The following is a 22,738-nucleotide window of genomic DNA, read 5'->3' as shown; positions in this document are numbered from 1 at the left end:
GCAAACTCAAGTCAGAACTGTGATGGTACACCATGGGAACATTATGACTACAGTTGGAAAATAAGGGAAATGTAAGTTATTTAAAACGGCAGTCGTCTTGGGGGCATTAATGGGATTATTAGTGGAATATGCATTTTCATGAGACATGTCAGAGGCTAGGTAGGACTATTCTCTTTCTGCACACTGGAAGAGTTCCAAACCGCTTATCTTCAGGGACTGACCAGGGAGCAATGGCTGAGTCGGTGGTTAGAAGTAGAGATGTCCCGATACGATCACGTGATTTTCAAAAGATCGGAAGAAAGAAATTGGGGATCGGGAATTTCTTCTTTTTTTTTATAAAATATTTGTATTATTTTATTTAATGTTACAAAACAAAAATGACCATGTTCACATCTTAAAGTCATCCTGAGCCCTTAGTTTTTGTTTAAAATTACACAACATCTTCTTTTGGGCTTGTTTTCATAGACCTGGTTGCTTATTTCTCTCAAATCTGGCAACAGAGTGGGCAGGGCGCAGTGTCTAATAGTAGCTGTAAGCTAACGAGAGGCTACGTTCAGCTGGTGACTCGGGAGTCGGGACAGAGAAAATGTCAGGAGTTTGGAAGTGTTATAAAATTGAAAGCAAAGGCAGTGTAACAGCCAGATGCAATGTTTGCAAGGTGGAGGTTCCGCGTGGTGGAAAGAACAGAGCTACGTTCAACACGACCAATCTAATACGCCACCTGAGAAACAAACACAAACAACAACACGACGAGTACACAGCGGCCACTCAGGTAACAGCACTGAAACAACCGACACTTTCAGAGACTTTTAAAAGGAAAGAGAAACTGCCCCAGAACAGTGAAAAGGCCCAAAAAATAGCAGCCAAGATAGCTGAATTAATCGCGTTGGATGACCAGCCGTTATCTGTTACCTTTTTTTCTCTTAATGGATTGCATAAAGATCGGATCGGGAAAAATCGGTATCGGCAGATTGTCTAAATCAAATGATCAGAATCGGAAGCAAAGAAAGGTGATCGGGAAATCCCTAGTTATAAGTAAGTCAGCCTTCAGAACGCAGCAACGTGAGGTGACGAGGAACAACCACTCACAGCCCAAAGATAGTTTCCATTGCGGCTGTTAATATCAGTCTTTGGCAAATATGAGGAGAAATTGATAATTTTAGTGCAAGGCTAATCATAGCTTTTCGATCTGTCCCCTATATTTATTTTATGAGCGCCGCTGCAAAACCTACACAATCACTACCATCCTCTCCTTACAATGTCTAGGTGCCAGTGACCCACAAACACCCCCACCTCTATTTACCGAAGAGCAGAGACAGAAACGGCTGAACCTTCATGTGCCAATCACTTTGTCAGTCAAAAACCATTACTCGTTTTAGAACCACATTTTTTAAGCAGCATTTAACATCATAAACAGCAAGCACAGCAGGGGGCAGGGACCAGAATGCACTGCTTTAGTCTCAATCCCTATTGGTCTCTAACCCTCAATGCTATAAACAAAGACAACTCAAGAGAGAGCACATTTGATCTGGTACTTCCGGTGACCTGGTTCTATGCAGATCTCCATAATGGCAGGAAACACCATGAAAGAGCTCTGCAGGACCTTCATTGTGTACACACAATGAGCTATTACAGTAATCTGCAGTACTGCCCCTACATCATCTGCACGTTTAAAGAACATTCAGACAGGTATTAGAGCTGTAAGGTAGCTTTATCCTAGAGCTGTGACGTGCTGGTGTCCTTGGTTGTTGTTGCTCTGTGGACGTGTTTAGTGAAGTCAAACCCACTTCCTGTCACAGTCAGAGTGATTCAATCTGCAGCTGTAGTTACCAGTCCGTAAGCCGTGCTTCTCTCGTGCTCCTCGGTGATGTCGGCTACGTAGGCGAAGATCACTGAGAATGTCACTGCGAAGATCCCTGAGACTGATATCAAAGCGAAATACCACCTGCACAGACAGAGAGATACAGTATATTTACAACACTTTGCAAAGCAGGACAAGACAGAACACTCACAATGTCTCGATTCTGTTATTCAATGCATCTCCTGATTTCGAGGCGTCTGTAATCATCTTAAATACCTTCATTTCCCGATAGTTCAAAGTAGAATGTTCAGGTGCAGAGCCACAGATTCTCAGTTTTTAATTTGTGTAGCTAGGTGTAAATATAAGTTGTACACATTTTAAAGTGATGTGTTTTTGTATCCCTATGATGAAAAACTATTTTCTCTTTCTCTTCTCACATGTTTTTAGCAATTGATGCACAGCACTGTATTATTTAGAGACTGTCCTTGCAAAGACAGCCGTCTACGACTTGTGGACAAAGCAGATGAAAAACCATAATATAGCGTTATTATGCATACATAGCAGAAAGTTGGGGCAAGCAACAGAACATCACAAAGGCACACATTCCGACCTATTCAAAGAGCAAAACTCATTTAAAGGGGCCCTCTTATCCTTATTGTTGGAGTTGTCCCTTTACTTGAGTGTGTTATAGGTTTTGGTGCATATCAAATCCCTGTGTTCCCTATAGAGGGAGTTACTGGTTTGGGTATCATGACTTTTAACTGGTGCCCTCATGGCATCTAAAACCGAGACAAAAAATGATAGTTGAATTTTGAAAGGAAGATTTTGTTGAACTTGATGCACAGACCATGTGACTCACAAAAGCTTGAGAGTCTCGGTTTAATGAAGGGATTTGATATGAGTTACACTGTTCCTGCTGTAGCACAGTACAACTACAGTACTACAGACTAGTGTAAAAGCAAAGGGATTTCAGAAGCAAATTTCACCGTCAACTGAAAGAAAAACAGATTTATTGTCTGAGGATAAAAAGATAGATATATATAAATGATGTTGTTTTGTTTTTTTAATGCTGTGTTTTATATGTTGTTCAATGTTTTTTCATGGTTATACTTCACTCCACTTCTGCTCATGTTTCATTGATGAATATAGTGACTGTGCACTTTCCATGAAGAACACATTAAGACTGAAGGGGGGCTGTGAGACCAGATTAAAGAGTGCTTTCTAGCTGAGAATGTTTGCTGTCTGCTCTGCAGCCTACATGCTGATCCTCAGCTGCTCACATGAACAGCATGTGACTTTTCGAACTCCAACAGCCCCTACCAGCTCTACTGAGAACAGGGCACTAACCAACCATTACTTTCATTAGTTCAAAATCACCTTCATATTAAAGTCACAACTTTTTAATCCAAGAACAAACACTGCAGAACTAGAATCCACAAAATAAAAAACATTTAACAACAACATCCCTTTAAATTCTTTTTTCAACTTAGTTTTTGTTTATTAACATAACGCTGATGTAAATAACTCCTCATTTCATATTCAAGAATCAGCTGTTCCTCTTCTGTTGTGGTTCTTTCTAAGTGAGGGACAGGAATACATCCAAACACAGAACCCTGCGATGCCAGTTGGGACTCTGTGTCATGGACATAATGTGCACAAAAACAGCTTTGACCCAAAATATTGCTTAAACCTCCCCCACTGCATCACACCGGCTGCTGCTACAAAATATCCAGAGACTTTTTTTGGACAGAAAACAATTAAAACTATAAACAGTTCCCTTGAAAAAGCTGGGGATGAACTCAAAAAGGTTTCAGTCATCCAGAAACCATCACTAAACAGACAAAGATTGTCTTACCAGGGGCTGATCCTCATGAAGGGGATGGGGGCACAGGTGAAGAAGACTGTCATGAGGAGGAAGGACTTCCTGCCCCAGATGTCCGACAGTGCACCAATCAGAGGAGCCGACAGGAACGACAGGAAGCCCTTTGCAGGAACACAGTAGAGAATATTGGTGTTAAGGAAAATGCTAGTTAGGATCTTTTGTGCTTTTGTCACTATAGCGTTGTGTAGGAATGAGTCCTTAAACATGGGGATGAGTTAGCATTACCGGTTCCCTCCTCTCGCAGTCGATGTTTTTTTGAGTGTGTTTATGTGTAGAAGTCTTAAATAAGGTATGTGGTTAACACAAGCAGAGGAGATTTTTACCTTTTGTTTTATGACATAGGTGGGTAAATACCTCACTGCTGAATGTCTGAAGCTTCTATGTAAAACCATAAAACCATAGTTTGCTAATGGCGCATTTCCACTACAGCGCGGAATTCGCTTTAAGCGTGCCGTGCCCGGCCCGTTTTTGGTTGCGTTTCCACTAGGCCTAGTACTGGCTAGCGGGTACTATTTCACAGTTTTTCTGGCCCCATAAAATCGAGGTTCTTTCCGGGCCGAGTCGGGCTGAGTATGCTAAAGAGAGAATCGCTGGCAAGGGGGCTACAACTACAACAAAATGAAAATATTTGGCCGTGATTTAATTGTAATATACGTTTCAAAATGATGCCGGAGTAACAACATACTGATACCGGATAGTAAAAACCATGAATTAATGCTTTGACAAGTCTGCAGACAGACGGCAGGCAAAAAACCTTTTAAAATGCGTGTTTTCTGAATGGAGATCAACTAAGCTAACGCAGTATATGCTCCGATCGTCTAGGCCTGTCGCGATAATCGATAAATTGACTTATCGTACGATAAATAAAAATGGACTCGATAACTTTTCTGAGCTCGATAAATTGCCGTTTACATGCGTGTTTGTTTACATAAGGATGTGACCAGCATTTTAGCTAGGAGCGCTGTGGCTGCCAGACGAGCTGTGGCTGCCGTCCATGCGCGCTGTGAGGGGCGGGGCTGACACACAGCCAGGTCAGGACACTGTGTGCACGTACAGCAGCGTAGCAGGCAAATTAATAATATAGCGACAAGCGGGAGACAACGTGTGACTTACTCGCGGGGAATTTAAAATGAAATGGAATTGGTTACAAAACCTACACATCTCGATTCTCCGGTGTGGCAGTATTTTGGATTCAAGCCAAATCAACGAGGCCAACCTACGGACTTGAGTGAGCCGGGTGGTGTGTCGCATTTGTTTAAAAAAGGTAGCGACAAAAGCAGGCAATACCACGCATTTTAAACTACACCTAAAACACAACCACTCCATTCCGTTTTCCCAGCTGGTAGCAAACACGGCAGCTGGAGATGGAGAGCCCCCACCTTCCCGACAGTTTACAATCAAAGATGCATTTGCCCGGCAATGCAAACATGTTGGTGTTCCTTGCTCGAAAACTTCGAAAAACAGATTTGGATATGGCCTGTTGAGGCATCTGGGCCTTTGTATGGACAGTGGACTGTACACATGACTGTTGTTTTAAGGAGATTTTTTTTGCTTGTGAGACAATGTGTGCTCATATTGATTTATTTATATATATATTTATATATATTTATCTATCCATCTATATAGAGATGGATAGATAGATGGATTGAGAGCTCTGTTTTCCAGCCTGAGTCTATTTAATTTATTGTTTTGGTTGTGTATGATTTAATTAATTTATTATAATTTAATTAATTTGTTTTATTTATTATATATCATTTATATATTTTAATAGTATTTCACATTTCATTTGCAATGTTGAATGTTCAATAAAAAGTTCTGTTTGAAAGGATGTACTAGAATTATTATGATATATTATCAGTATGTCAGTGGTCTAAAATGGTCTTACAATGGTGCCGACAATATTATCGTTTATCGCAATAATTTCCAGGAACATTTATCGTCCAACAAAATTATTTATCGTGACAGGCCTACGATCGTCCACACTCGCAACAACGGCCTACAGACATAAACAAACCAGCTGTATTCGCCATGACACAGACAGTCTGTGCTTTGTACTTGTTTAACTTTTGTCTAGTTTCTGAACAGATATGAGGAGCTGTGAGCTCTGAGTGCTAACAGCTAACGGCTGATGTTGTTTTTCTGTGGTTCTGACGGCCCGTCCACACAGCAGCGTTAAAAAAATCTTGAAAATCTTGGAGGTGGGCGTGTCTGAAAGCTTGGGTATTTTTTGCGAGCAACGCGACCAACAACCAATCACATGAATATCCCGCCCCCGACATACAAAGCAATAGCAATGTTAAAACGAAGTAAACAGGATATAAAATCCCCAAACAGGCAAAAACCTACCAGTTTCACCCACTGTCTCTGCCACCTCCCTCCATGCCTGGTTCCTCCGGTTTGTATCCCGGTAAGTTATTAGCGACTGGTCATAAAGAACCGGGTGATTTGCTACCGCAATAACTAATTTCTCCTCCATTTTCAGGAATATAGAAAATGAATTGCGGTATGTCACTCCCAGCTTGCATGCGGTTTGATTGGCTAGCGCTTGTACTGTCAGATTTGCATAAATGGGATTTGATTGGCTGACGCTTCCACCTCAGCTTCAAAAGTTGAACATTGCTCAACTTTTGAATCCTGGAAATCTTCGCTTTCCCACAATGCAGTTCGGCGAAAAGCGAGGCAAAGTGACATCACCTCATTCAAAGTGAATGGGCAAAAGCGTTGGAAGATTTTTTTTAACGCTGCTGTGTGGATGGGCCGTCATTGAAGATGACGTCACGGCTCCACCTACACTGCGTTACTATAGATACTACCCCAGTTCCTAAACTGTAATGGAAACGAAGCATTAAAGTGAGCCAGTCCTAACGAGGCCTAGCCATACCGAGCGAGGCCCTGTAGTGGAAATGCGCCATAAAAGTGACAGAACTTCATAATGACGTCATCACGCCCAGACAGCTCTGGCTTTAGCTTAGCAGTGGTGGGCAGCCGTGGGACGGTGAAATTGTTTGTTAAAAGCATTGCTTTGGCTTTTTATTTCTGCCGATTGCATTTACTGGTGTTAATATTTGGAAATGATCACACTGAGAAAAACGTATGAAGTATCATGCGTGTTGGCCACAAAGCTTATTTTCTGCAGTATGCCTAAACCCAATGAAAACATCCCATTGCCTATTGTTGAGGGAGCCCATGGGATGCTAACTTCCTGGTCGGCCTAGAAAAAGACATAGTCACTGCTCCACTCTATTGCCAACAGTACAGAGACGAAAGGAATGGGGGAGATAGAGTACATGTCAGATGGGACGTAACATTGCTTGATTACGATACTGACATATTGAAGAGGCTGGGTTTCTTCCACTTTCTTTACTTTCATTCCTTTAGGCACAGATGGCTGCAGTTTTTAGCGCCGTTGCATCCCTTACACAACAATGGAGCCACACCTTGAGGTTTACAGATTTTAAATGTTGGACAAAAAGATCTCTGGTATCAGATCAGTGTCAGGTTCAGAGTGGAAGTATCAGAATCTGGAGACAAAAGTATCCCTGCCAACATCTGTATTAGCAGCTCTGATTCTATTATTTCAAAGTTCCATTTTGTTGTTTACATGCAAATAGAAGACAGATTACAGATCACTAGTATCTCCTGTTAGTATTTGCTTCTACAATCCTCCAGAGGTTAATGTGATTGTGTCTGAGAGGTCTTACCTTCACACCGTGAACCAGGCCGTTCATGAGGAAGGTGTGCTGAGGAAACGTCTCACGGAGGACCTGAAACAGAAACACAATGTCCTGTTCATATCTTTTGAAAGAAAATAATGATATCTGATTCTGGAAATCATAAACCCAATAGCTAAAGCAACCAATGAAAAATCCTATCCAGCAATTAAGGACTATTTAGCATTTCACTTTCTATTTAGAAAATCAACCGTCTGTAACTTTGGACACGCGCGTGCACTTTTTGACCTACCCACCCACTAATTAGATTACAAACAGACAGCTTTTGTTATAGCTTGTTGAAGCGGAAACAAGCAGCTTTTCAAATTTCCTCCACTAGCGTTTTTGAAGTTGGTGCTTTGTCCGAAAGACAACTGGACGCTGAATTTTCTCTAGAGCCATCAACAAACAAAGCATTTGCTTCCACAATAACTGAACAGTCACATTGGTAACATATCAGATTTTCATATGAACAATAAGATCAATCTACTCATATATATTATCATCAACATGGCTACCACCTTTGACTCTTAGCCAAGTGCTCTCTGGTTGGCTAAGAGGCATTTTATATGTCTAGGCAAACATCCAGCTCACTGGACTAACAGTGAAACTGGATGCTGAAGTTTTGTTGTGGTTTGTTATTGTTTGCAATACGTTTACTCACGGTCAGCATGGGTGTGGTCAGCAGCCCCCAGGCGAAGAACTCCAGGAAGATCACCACCACCGCATGAGTCACTTTGGCCCGGCCTCGGCCTTGCTGCGGAGAGAGGAGAGGCAGAAACATTAACTATTCATCTGTGGGAAGTAACCTCACTTCCTGTCCAATCTGACCCAATATCTTTTGCCAGCAGTTTACTCCAACATGATGCATGGTTACAGTAGGGCATAATAAACGCTCTAATGTTTCTTCTCATGTTGGTGATGCAGAAAAAACGTTCTATCGCTATTTTCATACTGGTTAAGACATGTATAGAAGGAATTCAAAAAGCAAGAGGAAACAAAATCCACAATAAAAAGTGGTGCAAAAAAAATCGGACTTTTGGGAATTGCTCAGAAAGGTGATAGATAACATCATTATTTGCATCTCTAGATTATTTGGATGTGAAGCTGAATGCGTTTTGCACTTTAGGAGAAATAGTCCAGTTAAAAGGTTGTATAAGCCGGGTGAATGAGAGGCCTATATGCAGTCATAGTTACTGTCATGTCCATGATGTGCTCCATGACAGCCAGTGTCTCATAACGTTATGAGCTTGTACAATACAGTGGAATGTCCATTCTGTAGATGAAGACAGTACATAAGAAGGACTACATTACATCAAAATGTACTGCAAAACAAATCACCATAAGGATATATGTTTAAATTGTGCAGCTCTCTCTTAGTTTCATATATTATATACTTTGTGAAAGTATGGGGGAACACCTTTATATATATATAAAGAGCCAATTGGAAACACATACCAAGACCAATCCAATGTTCATGCTACAGTAGAGTGCTGGAAGATTTCTAAATCAATCAGACTACTGCCAACCAACTGAGGCCCTATTTATTTACCTGGATTCTTTAAAAAGTTGTGATATAGTTAATGTTAACTCTGCACTATTCAGAGGTTGTTGGAAATTAGAAAGAGCTGATATACATTTGTGCTATGAATATTACTCTGTAAAAAACACTTTGTTTACAGTTTGAATTTCTGTAGCCAAAAGTTGGAAGTGGATATAAATATGACAAGTAAAGACGAAGTATAACAAGCCTACACCTTTTAAGTCAACTGCTTGTTTTATTTGAGTTTGTTGGTACAAAAACAAAAGTATATAACAGGGGTAAAAAGCTCCGTAGTGCTTTTAGTTACACCTCCCGTCAAAACGAGCAAGGCCTACTGAGAATATATAGTATGCCCAGGTTTATTGTTCATACACCTGACAGAGATGGACAGGTTTTGGTTTTGATAAAGAGAGACCTGTAATGCAAAGTAACGCTCCTCTGAAATGTTATGGCACAAGGCCCAAGCGTTGTGTGATGATGGGAAGATGAATCTTGCTTTTCTGGTATATCAAATCAAACTGTATCTGTATAGCACTATCATACACAAAGTTAATTCAAAGTGCTTTACAAACCAAACATATCAAAATAAATAAAAACAATACTATGTCAATCTTCAAAGGTATAACTTGAGCAACACATAGCTTTGTGATTAAAAAGTAAAACGTAATTCCCACGCAGGACTGCATAAACCAGGATTAAATATTAATATTAATAATAATAATGATAAAAAGAGATCAAATAAAAAAAGAATACAATTAGAGTAAAACAAGAATAACATATCATTCAGTAGAAATTCAAATAAAAAAGGTGGGTCTTTAGTTTGCTCTTAAAAGTATTGTTGTGACATAAGTTAGGTAAATATTGTACTTTGGAAACTTACATAATGTTTTTAAATGTATATATTTTTGGGTGAAATCATGACTAAAAAAGGACCGAAACGAATATATATATCAACGAATATTGCACACTCATGGATGTTAATATTTGTCAACAATCACAGCAGCATCTAAAGCTGACTGCTGAACGAAATGTCCTCAGGTGTGAATAAACAAGCTTCACCTGGCATTTGATCTTCCTTTCTCTGGAGTGACAGCTAACGTTTGGATCCGTGAAACAGCGCTATTAGTTGTTATGGTTTACCTGACGCAAACAGGAGTTAGCTGGCTATAATACCTAGTGAAATAGGTTTAATAAATGACTGGACTTAGACGAACAAATTAACCACACCACACATTCTAGCTAGCTAAGCTTCAGCTACAAAGCTAACCTTGGCTCATTAGCTAGCCAACAACTCCCAAACAAATGACTATTGTTTTCTGTTACAGCTAACAGGTTAGCTTAGTTTTGATTAACGTTAAAAGGTAGGTGTTACCCAGCAGCAGTTCAAACCGACCGAGCTAGAGCACTTACCGATGCCCGGACCAACATGTTGTCGTTGGCCTCGGTTGCCGTTTTCTCCCGGTTCATCTCACATCTTGCCGTAATAATGTTTACATCGAGTCCTTGTTGCTCGGCATCCTCCTGTGGTTTCTCCGTCTCTTCCAGGGTGTCCCGCTGCTGTGTGAATTACAACTACGTGTATGCGCTATCATGGACTTTAAAGTCTGTAACCGGTAAACGCAAGCGGTAAACCGTGAAGGCTCGGCGTCTTGCTTTTACCAAAATTCCTCTGCTCTGATTATAACTGATCCTAATGTCACCGAGTGTTTTAACACCAGGGTGCCCCGGCTGAGCGGTGCAGTCAACTATTTGTCGTAGGTTACAGTTAAATGCAAAACACCGCCCTTCGGGGCCGTCTCTGGTAGGAAAACGAACACTATATTTCCCCGGCTTAAACCAATGAATGACCGTAAAACGCGAGCTGTTCATAGATCAGTTCTAGAGCAGACAGAGAGCACCTCCTGCTGGGCCATCGTCCACACTACAATGCAGATGGGGTTTTAATAATTGTTTCCACATATGAAGCGGATAGCATCGTTAATTTTAATAACATAACACACTAAAATCAAAAGATTATTGTGGCATTATCCTGATGTTAGGACTCAGTCTGTGAGAAAAATAAAAACAGGTCTAGAGAGAATACAGTATTTGGCAGGAAGACATGGCAGCGGACAAATCCATTCAAAATTCCGCTTGATCACTATTTAGCAAGGGGGAGAAAGGCGGGACTCCTCTCAAACCTGCAAAACAACCCAGGTGAAGGCACCCAGCATAATAAGTAACACGTCCGGTTAGAATTTTTAAAATAAAACGTGACTCTTGAAAAAAAACTTCTATCTGCATCTTCTCATAAACATTGAATTTGGATTTAACACACAAGAACAAAACATTTTACATCACTTAATGACGAATAATATTCTTCCTGATGTGAACTAACTCGACCCTAAGGGTGAATAGACTCGTTCTTTAAGAGTTGACAGCCGCTTTGCGATACATTGTCGTGACTTGTCTGTTGACCCACGAGATAAGGGGAGAATTCACACCAGCTTCATGTCATGTATGTATGCTATATTAATCAAGAACATCTAATGTTTTTGCAACAATATTTCGATTTGAAAAATGAATACACATGAAATGACATTTTAGTAAGTATAAAAGTATCGTACAGGAGCAATGCAATCATGTAATAAAACGGAATAAGTTATTTCCAAATGTAACTCAATGGAAACATTTCCTCTCGGGACTGAAACAGAAGTTGTTGTAATTCCACGGTTTGACCACTACGAAAATGGGCTTTGGAGCCTGGCGCTCTTCCTGGGGGCTTGCCAAACTTACATTGGGAAATATAAAAACACATAACTATTTTATAAAAGAAGGAGTGTCAGAGAATATTTTTTGATGAAGTAAATTCAACCCTCTTGACGAACACTATAACTTTTTCAAATAATTAGGTCCTAAAAGTTGAGCAGAGCCAGCCCCGAGGAACGCGGGGTTTAAGGAAAGTGCTAGTGCGCATGCTTTGTGGGCCCACACCATGGATGTATAATAAGAACTGGATACAGCGTGGGAGGCGGGGTCTCGTTCTTTCCTATGAGAGCTGCTCATTGGCGCATGAGGACAAAATGGCCCAACTTTTTTTTTTTCATCCAACGATTTACAGACCACTCTTTCCCAATGTTAGTCAACGGGAAAAAGTCTTTCTGGGCCCAGGGACATCACGGACTGATACGGAAGTTGCAGTACCGCCGTTTGGACACAACGAATATTTTCCTCATAGTCCGGCGCACTTCATGGGAGCTTTGCCCACATGTGCGGAAGATCGCCGGATGTTCCGGTTTCTTTTCCACATCCTCCCTAGCTGTCGAGCCATTTTGGCTTCATGCGCCATTCAACAACTTTCGTAAAATTGAACGGAGCCCGCCTACAAACCCTGCTTCGAGTACTCTTCATACATCTGTGGACATAGGTAATGTTAGCATTCAGAACTTTATTGTTTCATATTTCAGTTATGTTATGCTTTGTCAACATGTTATAGCTGTCCAGCCTGTGTGCATTGAACGCAGATAATCTCTTCATGCTGTAGAGTAGACTACTCTGGACCTGTACTAATACCTAAAAGTTAGTTGGCCAATTGTACGTTTTACTTTTTCATTACTTTTGCTGCGAAACAGTGCCTTACTAATCCGAACATATAACCGTATTAAAGATGTTAACACTTACTTAGCATTAAACTGGAACTTTGATTCACATGAATGAATGTTTCTAAAGCGACAGTAACTTTAAGCTTCTTTGTAATGATAATGCACTCTCCTACAAAATCACCTCATATTCAATATCTCATTTAGGCCATCACAATTATTTTTATTGCAATATCAGTTTTTCCCAATGTTGTGCTGTCCTTCTATGTACATTCCAAACACATGTTTAAAGCTACACATGTTAGACTTATACACCAAATAAGATGTCCAAATGACATTAGACAGTTTATTATATATGGCCTTTAAGGAATGCTTACCTAATGTATGCTTCATGATGATTTGATGCATGAAATATTGGAGGATATAATGAATTCCTAATTTTCACCACCAAAATGTAAGTCTGTATTACACATGTGATTACGTCGCAATCAATTCATCACGTGTTGTTAATTGCCTGTAGGCCTTCAAATTAAGGTACAACCACAGTGAATTGTGATCTCATCATTTCCTTCAATTCGTTCAATAACAATAGTTTAATCAAGTTTTGTGTTTTTAATCCACAGTTTATTCATAAATGCATCAATAATTAACAAAACATTTCTGGATTGTCTGGTACATTAAAGTATATTTTATGACCGATCTATTCGATCAGCCACTCCGATATAAAATATTAGCTTCATATTTCAATGACAATAAAGGAATTCTTGAATGATTTACAATTTAGTGGGTGATGCACAAGTTGTTTTTATTGTATTTGTGATAAAGCATGGTAGAGATAGTGCATTTTAAAGTCATCTGTACACCGCTTTGTCTTTACAGCAAGAAGTTAACAACAGTTGAAAATGCCCTCTTGTGTTGCCTTCAACTGCAAGAAGCGAACAGCTGAGAAAGGAGCCACGGTTTCTCTTTTCCGGTATGTTTAAATATTTGTTTATTTATAGATTTGCACAATATGTATGTAGGCTAATGCTAGAAAGCTGAATAAAATATTAGCTACAACTGTTAATATTTTTACATTTAGTGATGTGTTATTAGATTAGAATATAGTTACATTATTTATCCTGAGTTGGGAAATTGTTTGGTCACTGCAGCATGTAAACATCACATGGTCATAGGATCACATCCATGTGTGTTATGGATCATTAAGGAAACTCTTTTAAAACAGCTTTATTTCATTAACCTTACTATTCAAATGCGTCCGCTTCTTTTAAGAAAGAAGAAGGTTGAAAGAAAAACGTTGAAATACTAAAACCAAATTGTGTTGTTTTTTGTGTATAATAAGACATTATCATTATACTAGTCCAACAGAAAGACCCTGTGGCACACTTAAATCCATGGGTGAGCATTCCACTTGCGCCGGCGAGCCCAACGTAAAAGAAATGACGCAGACACATCAGTTCATGGGGCGGCTGCGAGGGAGTGCGGTCGTCTTTCAACCAGAAGGCTGTGGGTTCGATCCCAGCCCATGCAGTCAACATGTCGATGTATCCTTGGGCAAGATACTTAACCCTGAGTTTCTCCCGATGGCATGGCCAACGGTGTGTGAATGTGTATGCATGTTAGTTCCTAGAGTAACATACACTGCTCTGTATGAATGGGTGAACGACATGTAGTATGTAAAGCGCTTTGAGGGGTCTTAAAGCGCTATATAAGTACAGTCCATTTACCATGTATGGATCTTGCTAATTAATTAAAAGCACATTTCCCAAACTGAACGTCATGTGCGTCTGGAATTTCACTAATGTGAAAACAACATAGTTCAAGTTTATTTGCAATTTTCTGGGGTATTGCCAATATGCTGTCCTGGTTTTGGTGCAGAAAAGCGATATATTAGAAACAACATAAACATGGAGGCTACCCGGACCTCTGTAGGGGGCTCTATTTTGATGCTTTTTTATGCATTCAGTCTAGTCGTTTACATGCATAGAACATGTCTGAATCATAGAAACATTTAAATATGTAACATTACCTCAAACACGCATGTTTTTAAAAAAAAGATGAAATGTGAATTGCGATGTAAAATATTTATGCTCTGTCAGATCTCCTCTTCTGCCGGTGTCGCTCATGGGTTGACCAAAATATTCACAAAGTTAGTTCTTCACATCAGCTTACATACTGTATGTTCATGCCCACACTTTCTTTTAATATACATCCATGGCCTAGTGCACATTGACTATAATAACGCTGATTTCGTCTGGGAGGGCCAAAATATTGGTTGGTTACACCACGAAGCAGGGTTTGCGGTTAGCGAGGTAACTTCAGGGTTAACTGAGTTTTCGGTCCTACGACGCTAGTTCACTTCTTACCGGGGTAGATCTCCATGGTACCTTATGCTGAACACCAAACCTGCTCCGGAGCAGTTTATGTTCCAAATAAGAGATCAACTCGGTGTGCGGAATTTAAAGCTATCAAGTCATATTACAGGAGAAAGGAAATACAGTTTAAACTGTCGTATTCAGGAAAGACGCAGACATGTCGCACTTAACATTCACATCACATCATAATATATAATATATTTCCTTATCTGTGTCTGCTTCTCGAGCCCTATCTGGCCGTGCAACACTTACATTATTACTTACTGTATGCCAAAGTTTTATTTTAAGCAGCATATTAAGTTGACAAAACACTTGAGTCAAATGTAATTAGTCAGATCCACTAGTGTCTTAGATGGGGGCAGTGATATCATAAAACTGTTAATGTACGCATTCAAACACTCTGTTGTAACTTTTCTTTACCAGCTGTTCTGTATGCACCTTGCAGGTGCAGCTATGTGGCTTTTATCCTGGATTATCTGTTTAAGTCATGGATGTTTAAAGTTTAACTTTTTCACATTTGTCTAACATGATAGTTTACTTTTCATTCAGGAAGTATGACGCTGCACTGTCAGTACGCTTGTCCCTGTTTGTGATTGGTCAAATGTTGCGTGAACGTGCTCTTAGCCGGACAGAGAAACCCTGGGTTGACTTACCGAGTTGATAAACAGCGTCGTAGGACCGCTTAGCGAGATCTCGTTTGTTAGGGTTAGTTAAGCCAGATAACTCGAACATATCCAGGGTCTGTTGAACTGGCTTCGTAGTACAGGGCACTGGTCTGAAAGTACGTTGTGTTACTGAAAATAAGTCAATATTGAGCTTTGGTTTCCTTGGGTAACAGCAGTGTCCTGCGTGAAAGTGTATCTATTAGATATGATTATGTTGGCAGCCCTTTACGCCCAAATCTGACGCAAACGAACTACTGTCATACTTTGACTCGCTGTACAAGATGCCATATTTGACAAGTTGGGGTAATGATATGACACATTATCGTTCCACTGAAAAAACTGAGCCATTGACTTTAATTAATATTTGGACAATGGATTTCCCATAACTGTATTAGGTTATTTGAAAGCAATAATATTTAGTTTTAAATAACAAATATAGGGTTCAACTTAATATTATTGCTTTTAACTAACCTGATACAGTTATGTGAAATATGTTGACATAATATATTTAATTAAAGTCAATATTTCAGTTTTTTCAGTGTAACCAGAAACTGAAGTTAAACAATGCATTGGGATGTTCATACAACTTAACCAATTGCACAATTATTTCACAGATTTCCTCACCATGATAAGGCAAGGATGCTTAGCTGGGTCCACAACATAAACCGCAAGAATTGGATGCCGTCCCCAGACTCACGCTTATGCGCTCTACACTTCACCGAGGAATGTTTTCACCCTTCCTGTGGGAGAAGCCTGCTGAACTCAAATGCTGTCCCAACTATTTTTGCCTACCCCGGTGTCAATACATCATTCAAGAAACCTGCAGTTAGTCACACATCATCCAAAACACAAGCGGTAAGTATGCACACAGAGATAACTGACACTGTGAACTTTGATCACCCGTACTGCTGCAAGCCTGTGAGTACTCCTACCCCCCCTGGCGAAGTCGCTCCATCTACAGACGTAACCAATGTTGTGGAACAAATGAACTGCACCACCACTGTGACCACAAATCAGAACAGTGTTAGTGTCACAGAAGTATCAGATGGTCATGGGTCCACAGCCCCTCTTCAAAACGTGACAGTTGAAGAACAAACGCCATTTGGGAATATCCTTTCTGAAACTGCTAAATCTCCAGATGCACAAATAATGATTCGAAAATTACAAATGAAAGTTCATAACATGGGAAGGAAATTGGTCATCAGCCGCAAACGTCTGAAAGTTGAAAAACAGAAGAGCAGACGATTAAATACGAGGATTTCTTCTTGTTCTGCCGTGATCCAAGAGCTAAACCAGAAACTTGGACAAATGAAAGAAGAAGTGTTGGTAATGGCTAAAAACAATTCCAAAAGCAATCCCAAAAGTAAGCCTAAAAGCAAGTCTAAAGGCAATCCTCAAAGTGATCTTCAAAGCGAACCTCGAAGCAAGCCCAAAAGCAAGCCAAAAAGCAAGCCTAAAAGCAAGGTACCAGGAAACGACTTACATTGATATATCTTTTTGGTAGGCCTTTCTTTTAGGCTGTGAAATATGTAAAATGGCTCCTTTCCCCGTCCATAGCAGTACACCACTTGGCTTCCTGCTGGTACTCCTTTCTGTGTCTCCAAACTATGGGCTTTAACCCGGCAAGAAAAACAAAACCAGGATCAGAGAAATTAACTAAATCAAAATGTGATGTGTCCAAGCCTTTGCCCTGCTTGTTAGCCTGGTTGCTACTAGCTGCAACTGAACCAACTTTAGGGAAAGGTTAGTTGTGAACTAAAAACAGCAAAAGTCAATCTGTTAATCTTTTTTTTTTTTTAACTTCATAAATTCGACCTCTGCCTAATCCTATTGGTCAACATTTGTCCTTTTCGGCTCCTCAGATTATCTTAAGGGTCTCGCATACTTTGAACCGGTGTAACAGATTACATTTCAGCCCAAAGTCTAGTTTGTACGATTCAGATGTAAAAAACAAATGTACCAACAAATGAAAGTGGACAGCTATTTAACAAGAGTAGCAGTCTGCGAGTACAGTTGTATTGACATTGTTTCCAAACTAAAACTACAGTAGGCATGATGTGGTCGACCTCTTTGTATAGGCTTGGGATTTTGCATTGGCACGCTTTTAGCCTCTATTTCCTAGCCTGAAATGGAGGCAAAACTGTTTTTGCGTTTGTGTGTTCTTTGTGTTGCTGTGTCATTATTTCTTAGATAAAGAGAGCCATATCAAGTGCATCGGACCTTGTGGTATGCATACCTAGACAGGATCCATTCCACAAGGTGCAGAAGACTTTAACATGGTGGTGCAAAAAAGTAGTTGGTGATCTCATGCCTAGGAACGATTAAGTAAAGGGATAACTTGAGTGCAAAAATGACTTTGATTCCACCTCAGACTGATCAGATCCTGAACTTTCAACCAGAACGAAATATTTATGGCTTTACTGTTCGGCCAAGCAAATCATTTTGTTGACGCTACTCTGCTGTCTGCGCATATTTTATTCATTATATGCAGACATTTGCTGGGAAATGTAACACAGCTCCATTATAGAATTTATGGCTTAGAAATAGAAATTGCTTTACATCTTCAAGACTCATTGTTAGAATCATTCGGTTTGCACAACATTCTGACCCAACCTCTGTATGCAACATTTTGGAATAACAGTTGTTCTGACATCTCCAAAATGTATGTTACTTCTCCATCATCCATTTGTGAATGTGTTTGATGATCAGCTGTATCTGATCTAGTCCAAGTCAATATCCAAGGTGTTGTGTAATTATATAGTGAGTACGTAAGATCCACAAAGATTCGCCAAAATTCTGGATACATGATGATGCTTGCTTTACTGCAGTACAGTTACAAATTAGTTCCCGGTAGTAAATTGGGGCTCGAGACGAACATCATCCTGTTGTAGATAGAAATTCACAAACCTCGTGAACAACAAATCTTTGTTGAAATTGGCAGAAGACTTAGTTAACCTTAGCTGTTTGCAGCAAGTGGGGTGTGGCGCCATAGAGTTGCTCTATGGTCATTTCATGCTCTATTCAGTCAAATGAAAATTGGGCAAAGATCAGTTATAACCAGGTTATAACATTATCATGGTGAGTTCAAATGTGGTCTTCTACAAATATTTTGTTTACAGTTTTAATGAGTGAAATTCACCAGCTTAATGGTTCAACCACACACTACTGACACAGCATAGGAAAACACATTAAAGCCGGTACATACTTTCCGCATCTGCTGCAGTCACACAAGTGCATGTGGTTTCACTATGGAGTACAATTGAGGGTTTGCGTCCGCAGGGCATTCAGGCGTATTGCTTTGTTTTGCTTTGCATATTGCTTTGAGTTCAACGCTTTTTGGATCACTTTGAATGCCTTTTAAGACTAATTATGTTCATGTTGATTGCAGCCTTAACAGAACTTCTCTTTAATACAATCACTCCGTTGGTTCACTTCTTAATCTAGACTGGAGTGTAGAACAAAACAGGAGCATAAGCTCTTTGTATGCGTAAAGTACGCTCAGTCACACATTCTTGCTGCAATCGCACGGTCCAGTGCACAAGCCAAATGACCTATTTGGTCACAAGGGCCTTAGCATACCCTCAAAGACACGCAGACATGAAAAGTATGAATTGGCCTTTACTATAGCCAAATGAGTAATAACTTGTTATGCTCATTTGATGTAACCAGTGGTAAAGCAAAATCAGAAAGCTAGCTTACTAGCACTCTTTCTGCTAGTTAGCTTTTACAAAGGTTAGAGATTTTACTCCAATGACAACATAAAACAGTTCAATATAAATTGTATTCACATTTGATTTGACACACTAGTTGCAATAACTCTATTAATAGGGCATTGGGAATCTTCTATAGTGCTACAGGACTCATGCTTAAAACCAGGAAATGTGTTATCTTTAGCTCTCACTCATCTTAAAATCAATGGCATTGTTGAATTTGTAAAGATTGGTGGATGTTTGTTTATGTTGCTCATATATCTAACTTCAACTATACAACTCAAAAACATAATTTGGTAGCAACTGATGTGTATGACCACATCCCCCTGTTTATGGCCACGTTTTCATCAAAGGACCCAAAGAAAACCCGTACTTTCTCTGCAAAATCAAATGTACAGCATTTTTAATGCTGAGCTTCCATGTTTGATAAATGGAATGTTTTGGTTCGACATATTGATTTTATATCAAGAATGAAACTTATGCTGAGGTTTGTTCGGCTGCAATGTATATCTATATAAATACCTTTTTTGTTAAAATAAGGATATTATCATCTATTTTGTATGAATGTTTGATTCATTTTTGGTTCAGGTTTTGTTCAGTGGTTTATATCAAGTTCGGTACTGTTCTGCAGCTGAGCCCTACTTTCAAATATGTAAGAGAATAAAAAATGAGAAGTAAGCGATATAAACTGTAATTCTATTAAAGTAAAAAAGAAATGAAATCAAACAGTTTTACAGATGGGAGTGGGCAGCAGTTCACAACAGTGACAACATACCCCTGGACAGGTGTCTAAAATAACTTTTTAAGCAACCCACAGATGGCTCTCTTCCTCCTCTGCTCGTCCTGCTTGTGCTGCATGTTCTCTTCTGCCTCTGGTTGCTCAGGGCGACACAAAGGGATTTTGGTTTCCCGGACTGCTTCACCACTGAGCCACCTGGAAGGACGCCTCCAGCTCTGATGCACGCTGTACTGTAGGTCTGCAACAAGAAACTCCTGAAACATGTAGACTTTGAGAAAAGATACTCCTCATCCAACGAGTCCTGGAAAAGCTGCCACAACAACCCCTACCTGAGCCTAAAAGGGTCTGAATTGATCCAGCGCCGTGCTGAGAGAGACATGGAGAATATCTCTTTGAGCCCCATGGGAGCTGTCGAGGTCCCTGAGAGAGCCTGCTGCCACTCCCGCCAGCGAAACTCCTCTGTCTCTCACAACCGTTCTGTTTTCACCATTTTATGTCAGATGCTAGACATTTTCCAAACTTACAAAGTGTTAACTAACACGTTTCAGACCAAAATGTCCAACTTGAAAAATTCATAATTAATATTTGAATTTCTTTACCACATTTCTTTGGTGCTTTTTTAACTCAACTGCAGAACAGTGCATTGGCCAATTAAATTGACCAAAAAATGATATCAATTATTTCACCTGTTTACACAATCTGAGCTTTCATTCATCTTCCATTAGTTCATCATTTTCGTTCTGTTTTGACATTGAGTTTGGAAGTTAGAAGTGGAATAAACCGTTACATAAATAACCCCTATTCTGTGATTTGTATTATGCATTAGGGTCAATGTAGTGTGCAACGACAGTTTTATGGTAACATCATTTTACAGATTTGCTCATTTCATAGTACATAGGTTGCAATTAGCATGTCACATGTCACATTAAATCGGGCCTAATTTGATTCACTGCAGTGAAGCTGCTCACTGTCATGCGAACTGCAAAAAAAAAAAATGTTTCTGTGCATTGTAACATCTATTTTCCACGTATGTGTTCCTTGTTCAATATCTGCGAAGTGTAGCAGTTTATTCCGCTGACCAAACCTCTCGTCCGAGGTGGGAAAAGTACTCAGATCTTGTAACTACCAGAGAGTAGGAATACTCTGTTACAAGTAAAAGTTCTGCTTTCAAAATGTTACTCAAGTAAAAGTACAAAAGTAATGGCAGCATCAAAATATACTTAAAGTACCAAAAGTAGAAGTAGTCATTGTACAAATTGGTCCATTTCAGAATAATATATATGATATGTTTTATAATGACTGATCATGAAAGTGTTCTCAAAGCTGGTAAAGGTGCAGCTAGTTTGAATGACTTTGTATACTGCAGGGTAGCTTGTGAATTTATTCCAGGTGGAACTAAAGTCTGATTTAACACTTGATTATATTTCACATCATTCATCCACATCTGTAAAGTAACTAAAGGTTAGTGGAGTGGAGTAAAAGTACACGATTTACCTCTGAATTGTACTGAGGTAGAAGTAAAATTGAAATACTCAAGTAAAGTACAAGTACTTCAAAAATTGTACTTAAGTAAATCTACTTAGTTACTTTACACCACTGCTTCTCATCCACTAGTCTTGCAAGCATTACAATCAGACTAACTTGTTTTTCGAGTGTCCCAGAGCAATAGACAGCCTAAATACAATGTCAAAGCAAAACTGGAGTGCTTTGTGTTAACACTGTACTGTTTAAAAGATGCAAGGCTTTATTGTCATGTGCACATTAGCTAAAGCAGTGGTTCCCAAAGTGGGGGGCGCAGAGGCATGACAGCGAGAGACCAGGAGGAAAATGGTTATTATAAAAAAAATCATAATTTGAAAAATTATTGATTCGAAAATAATATGATACATTACATTGCTATTACGTCTGAGTATCTGTGTTTCATTAAAGCTCGGCTCTGTGTGTCGGTGGAACGAGCCATTTTGTGTGCATGCGCGAGAGAGAGAGAGAGCGCACCGTTACGGGAGATCGTTGTTGTTAGCTTCTGGTGCTAGCAAGCTACGCTAAAGGATATAAAGAGTTTTTTCAACAACAAGGTGGAGGAGAGTCCTCTCCTGTCAGACTGAGAGACTCAGTGAACTAAAGAACTCTTGAGTGTTTAGATAGTTAACTTTAGTCTAAGTTATCTCAGTGGGTCTCAAACGTTTTGGTCACCATTAATGTAAACATTTCTGAGGCACACGTTTATATGATCATTATAGTTATAAAAAAATAAGAGAATAAATAAAAAACAGGTTTGAAATACTATATGACAGTAAAAAAAGAATAAAGTTTAAAAGGGTGATTTCTAAAATATCCATTAAAAAAAAGTAAATCTGTTTACAGTTCTGTTTCAAATGGGTGTTGAGATGTATCCATAGATCTCTTCATTTTACTCTCAAAGTGCACCAGATTGATGCTTTTAACTTCAATATTTAAAAATAAATCTTCCCGGGGAGCTTGCCCCCCGGACCCCCCCATGTGAGGTCCACACACCACCTATAAAAATAGTACTTACCCCTGCTTACACCTATATGCCTCAAGCCGTCATTGTAACTGTCACACTGTGTATTTGCGTGGGGAGTGTTGCAGTTGAAAATTCCACTGTAGCGCCCGGTACATTAATGGGAAACCCTAAATGTTTGAGCACCCTCTATGAAACGTCAAGCTACCCCACAGCACCCCAAAATAAATATCTGAGCCTGACTATTTGTGTT

At 39.6% G+C, this 22,738-nt stretch overlaps 2 protein-coding genes across 6 annotated transcripts in view; one reads left to right on the top strand and one right to left on the bottom strand.

The window, feature by feature from the left end:
- The window catches only part of mfsd14bb (major facilitator superfamily domain containing 14Bb), a 28,004-nt gene extending 17,271 nt beyond the window's left edge, over positions 1–10,733 (bottom strand). Inside the window, exons 1-5 of the mRNA XM_079687625.1 lie at positions 10,347–10,733; positions 8,058–8,150; positions 7,385–7,447; positions 3,657–3,784; positions 1,831–1,945 (exon numbers count right to left, since the gene is read on the bottom strand). Coding sequence (XP_079543751.1) covers positions 1,831–1,945; positions 3,657–3,784; positions 7,385–7,447; positions 8,058–8,150; positions 10,347–10,403 — 456 coding nt within the window. The 5' untranslated portion in view covers positions 10,404–10,733. The remainder of the gene's footprint in view (positions 1–1,830; positions 1,946–3,656; positions 3,785–7,384; positions 7,448–8,057; positions 8,151–10,346) is intronic.
- A 1,286-nt stretch (positions 10,734–12,019) lies between these two features.
- Positions 12,020–20,798, top strand: LOC307043606 (uncharacterized protein). 5 transcript variants are annotated; one of them, XR_013809412.1, is made up of 4 exons: positions 12,020–12,342; positions 13,394–13,487; positions 13,875–13,912; positions 16,169–20,798. XR_013809412.1 is itself a non-coding variant. In XM_079688160.1 (4 exons), exons 2-4 carry the CDS (start codon positions 13,417–13,419, stop codon positions 20,220–20,222), a joined length of 1,062 nt encoding a protein of 353 aa, XP_079544286.1. In that variant the 5' UTR covers positions 12,079–12,342; positions 13,394–13,416; the 3' UTR covers positions 20,223–20,798. The 5 variants fall into 5 exon arrangements, 3 of the variants coding, with proteins under 3 accessions (XP_079544286.1, XP_079544285.1, XP_079544287.1); XM_079688160.1 differs by lacking the exon at positions 13,875–13,912 and having other exon boundaries at positions 12,079–12,342; positions 16,169–17,018; positions 20,082–20,798; XM_079688159.1 differs by lacking the exon at positions 13,875–13,912 and having other exon boundaries at positions 12,080–12,342; positions 16,169–17,018; positions 20,072–20,798.
- The last annotated feature ends 1,940 nt before the right edge of the window (positions 20,799–22,738 follow it).

Source organism: Notothenia rossii, assembly GCF_949606895.1.
Source record: "Notothenia rossii genome assembly, chromosome: 6".
Taxonomy (NCBI): domain Eukaryota; kingdom Metazoa; phylum Chordata; class Actinopteri; order Perciformes; family Nototheniidae; genus Notothenia; species Notothenia rossii.
Note: the sequence above shows the minus strand (reverse complement) of the source record. Positions and strands in the feature narration are given on the sequence as shown.

Bases quoted from the DNA above. Each gene is read 5' to 3' on its own strand.
- LOC307043606 (XM_079688159.1), top strand. From the start codon at position 13,417: ATGCCCTCTTGTGTTGCCTTCAACTGCAAGAAGCGAACAGCTGAGAAA. The intron at 13,488-16,168 runs GTATGTTTAAAT...ATTATTTCACAG, and splicing joins GCCACGGTTTCTCTTTTCCG to ATTTCCTCACCATGATAAGG. The intron at 17,019-20,071 runs GTACCAGGAAAC...TAACTTTTTAAG, and splicing joins AAAGCAAGCCTAAAAGCAAG to CAACCCACAGATGGCTCTCT.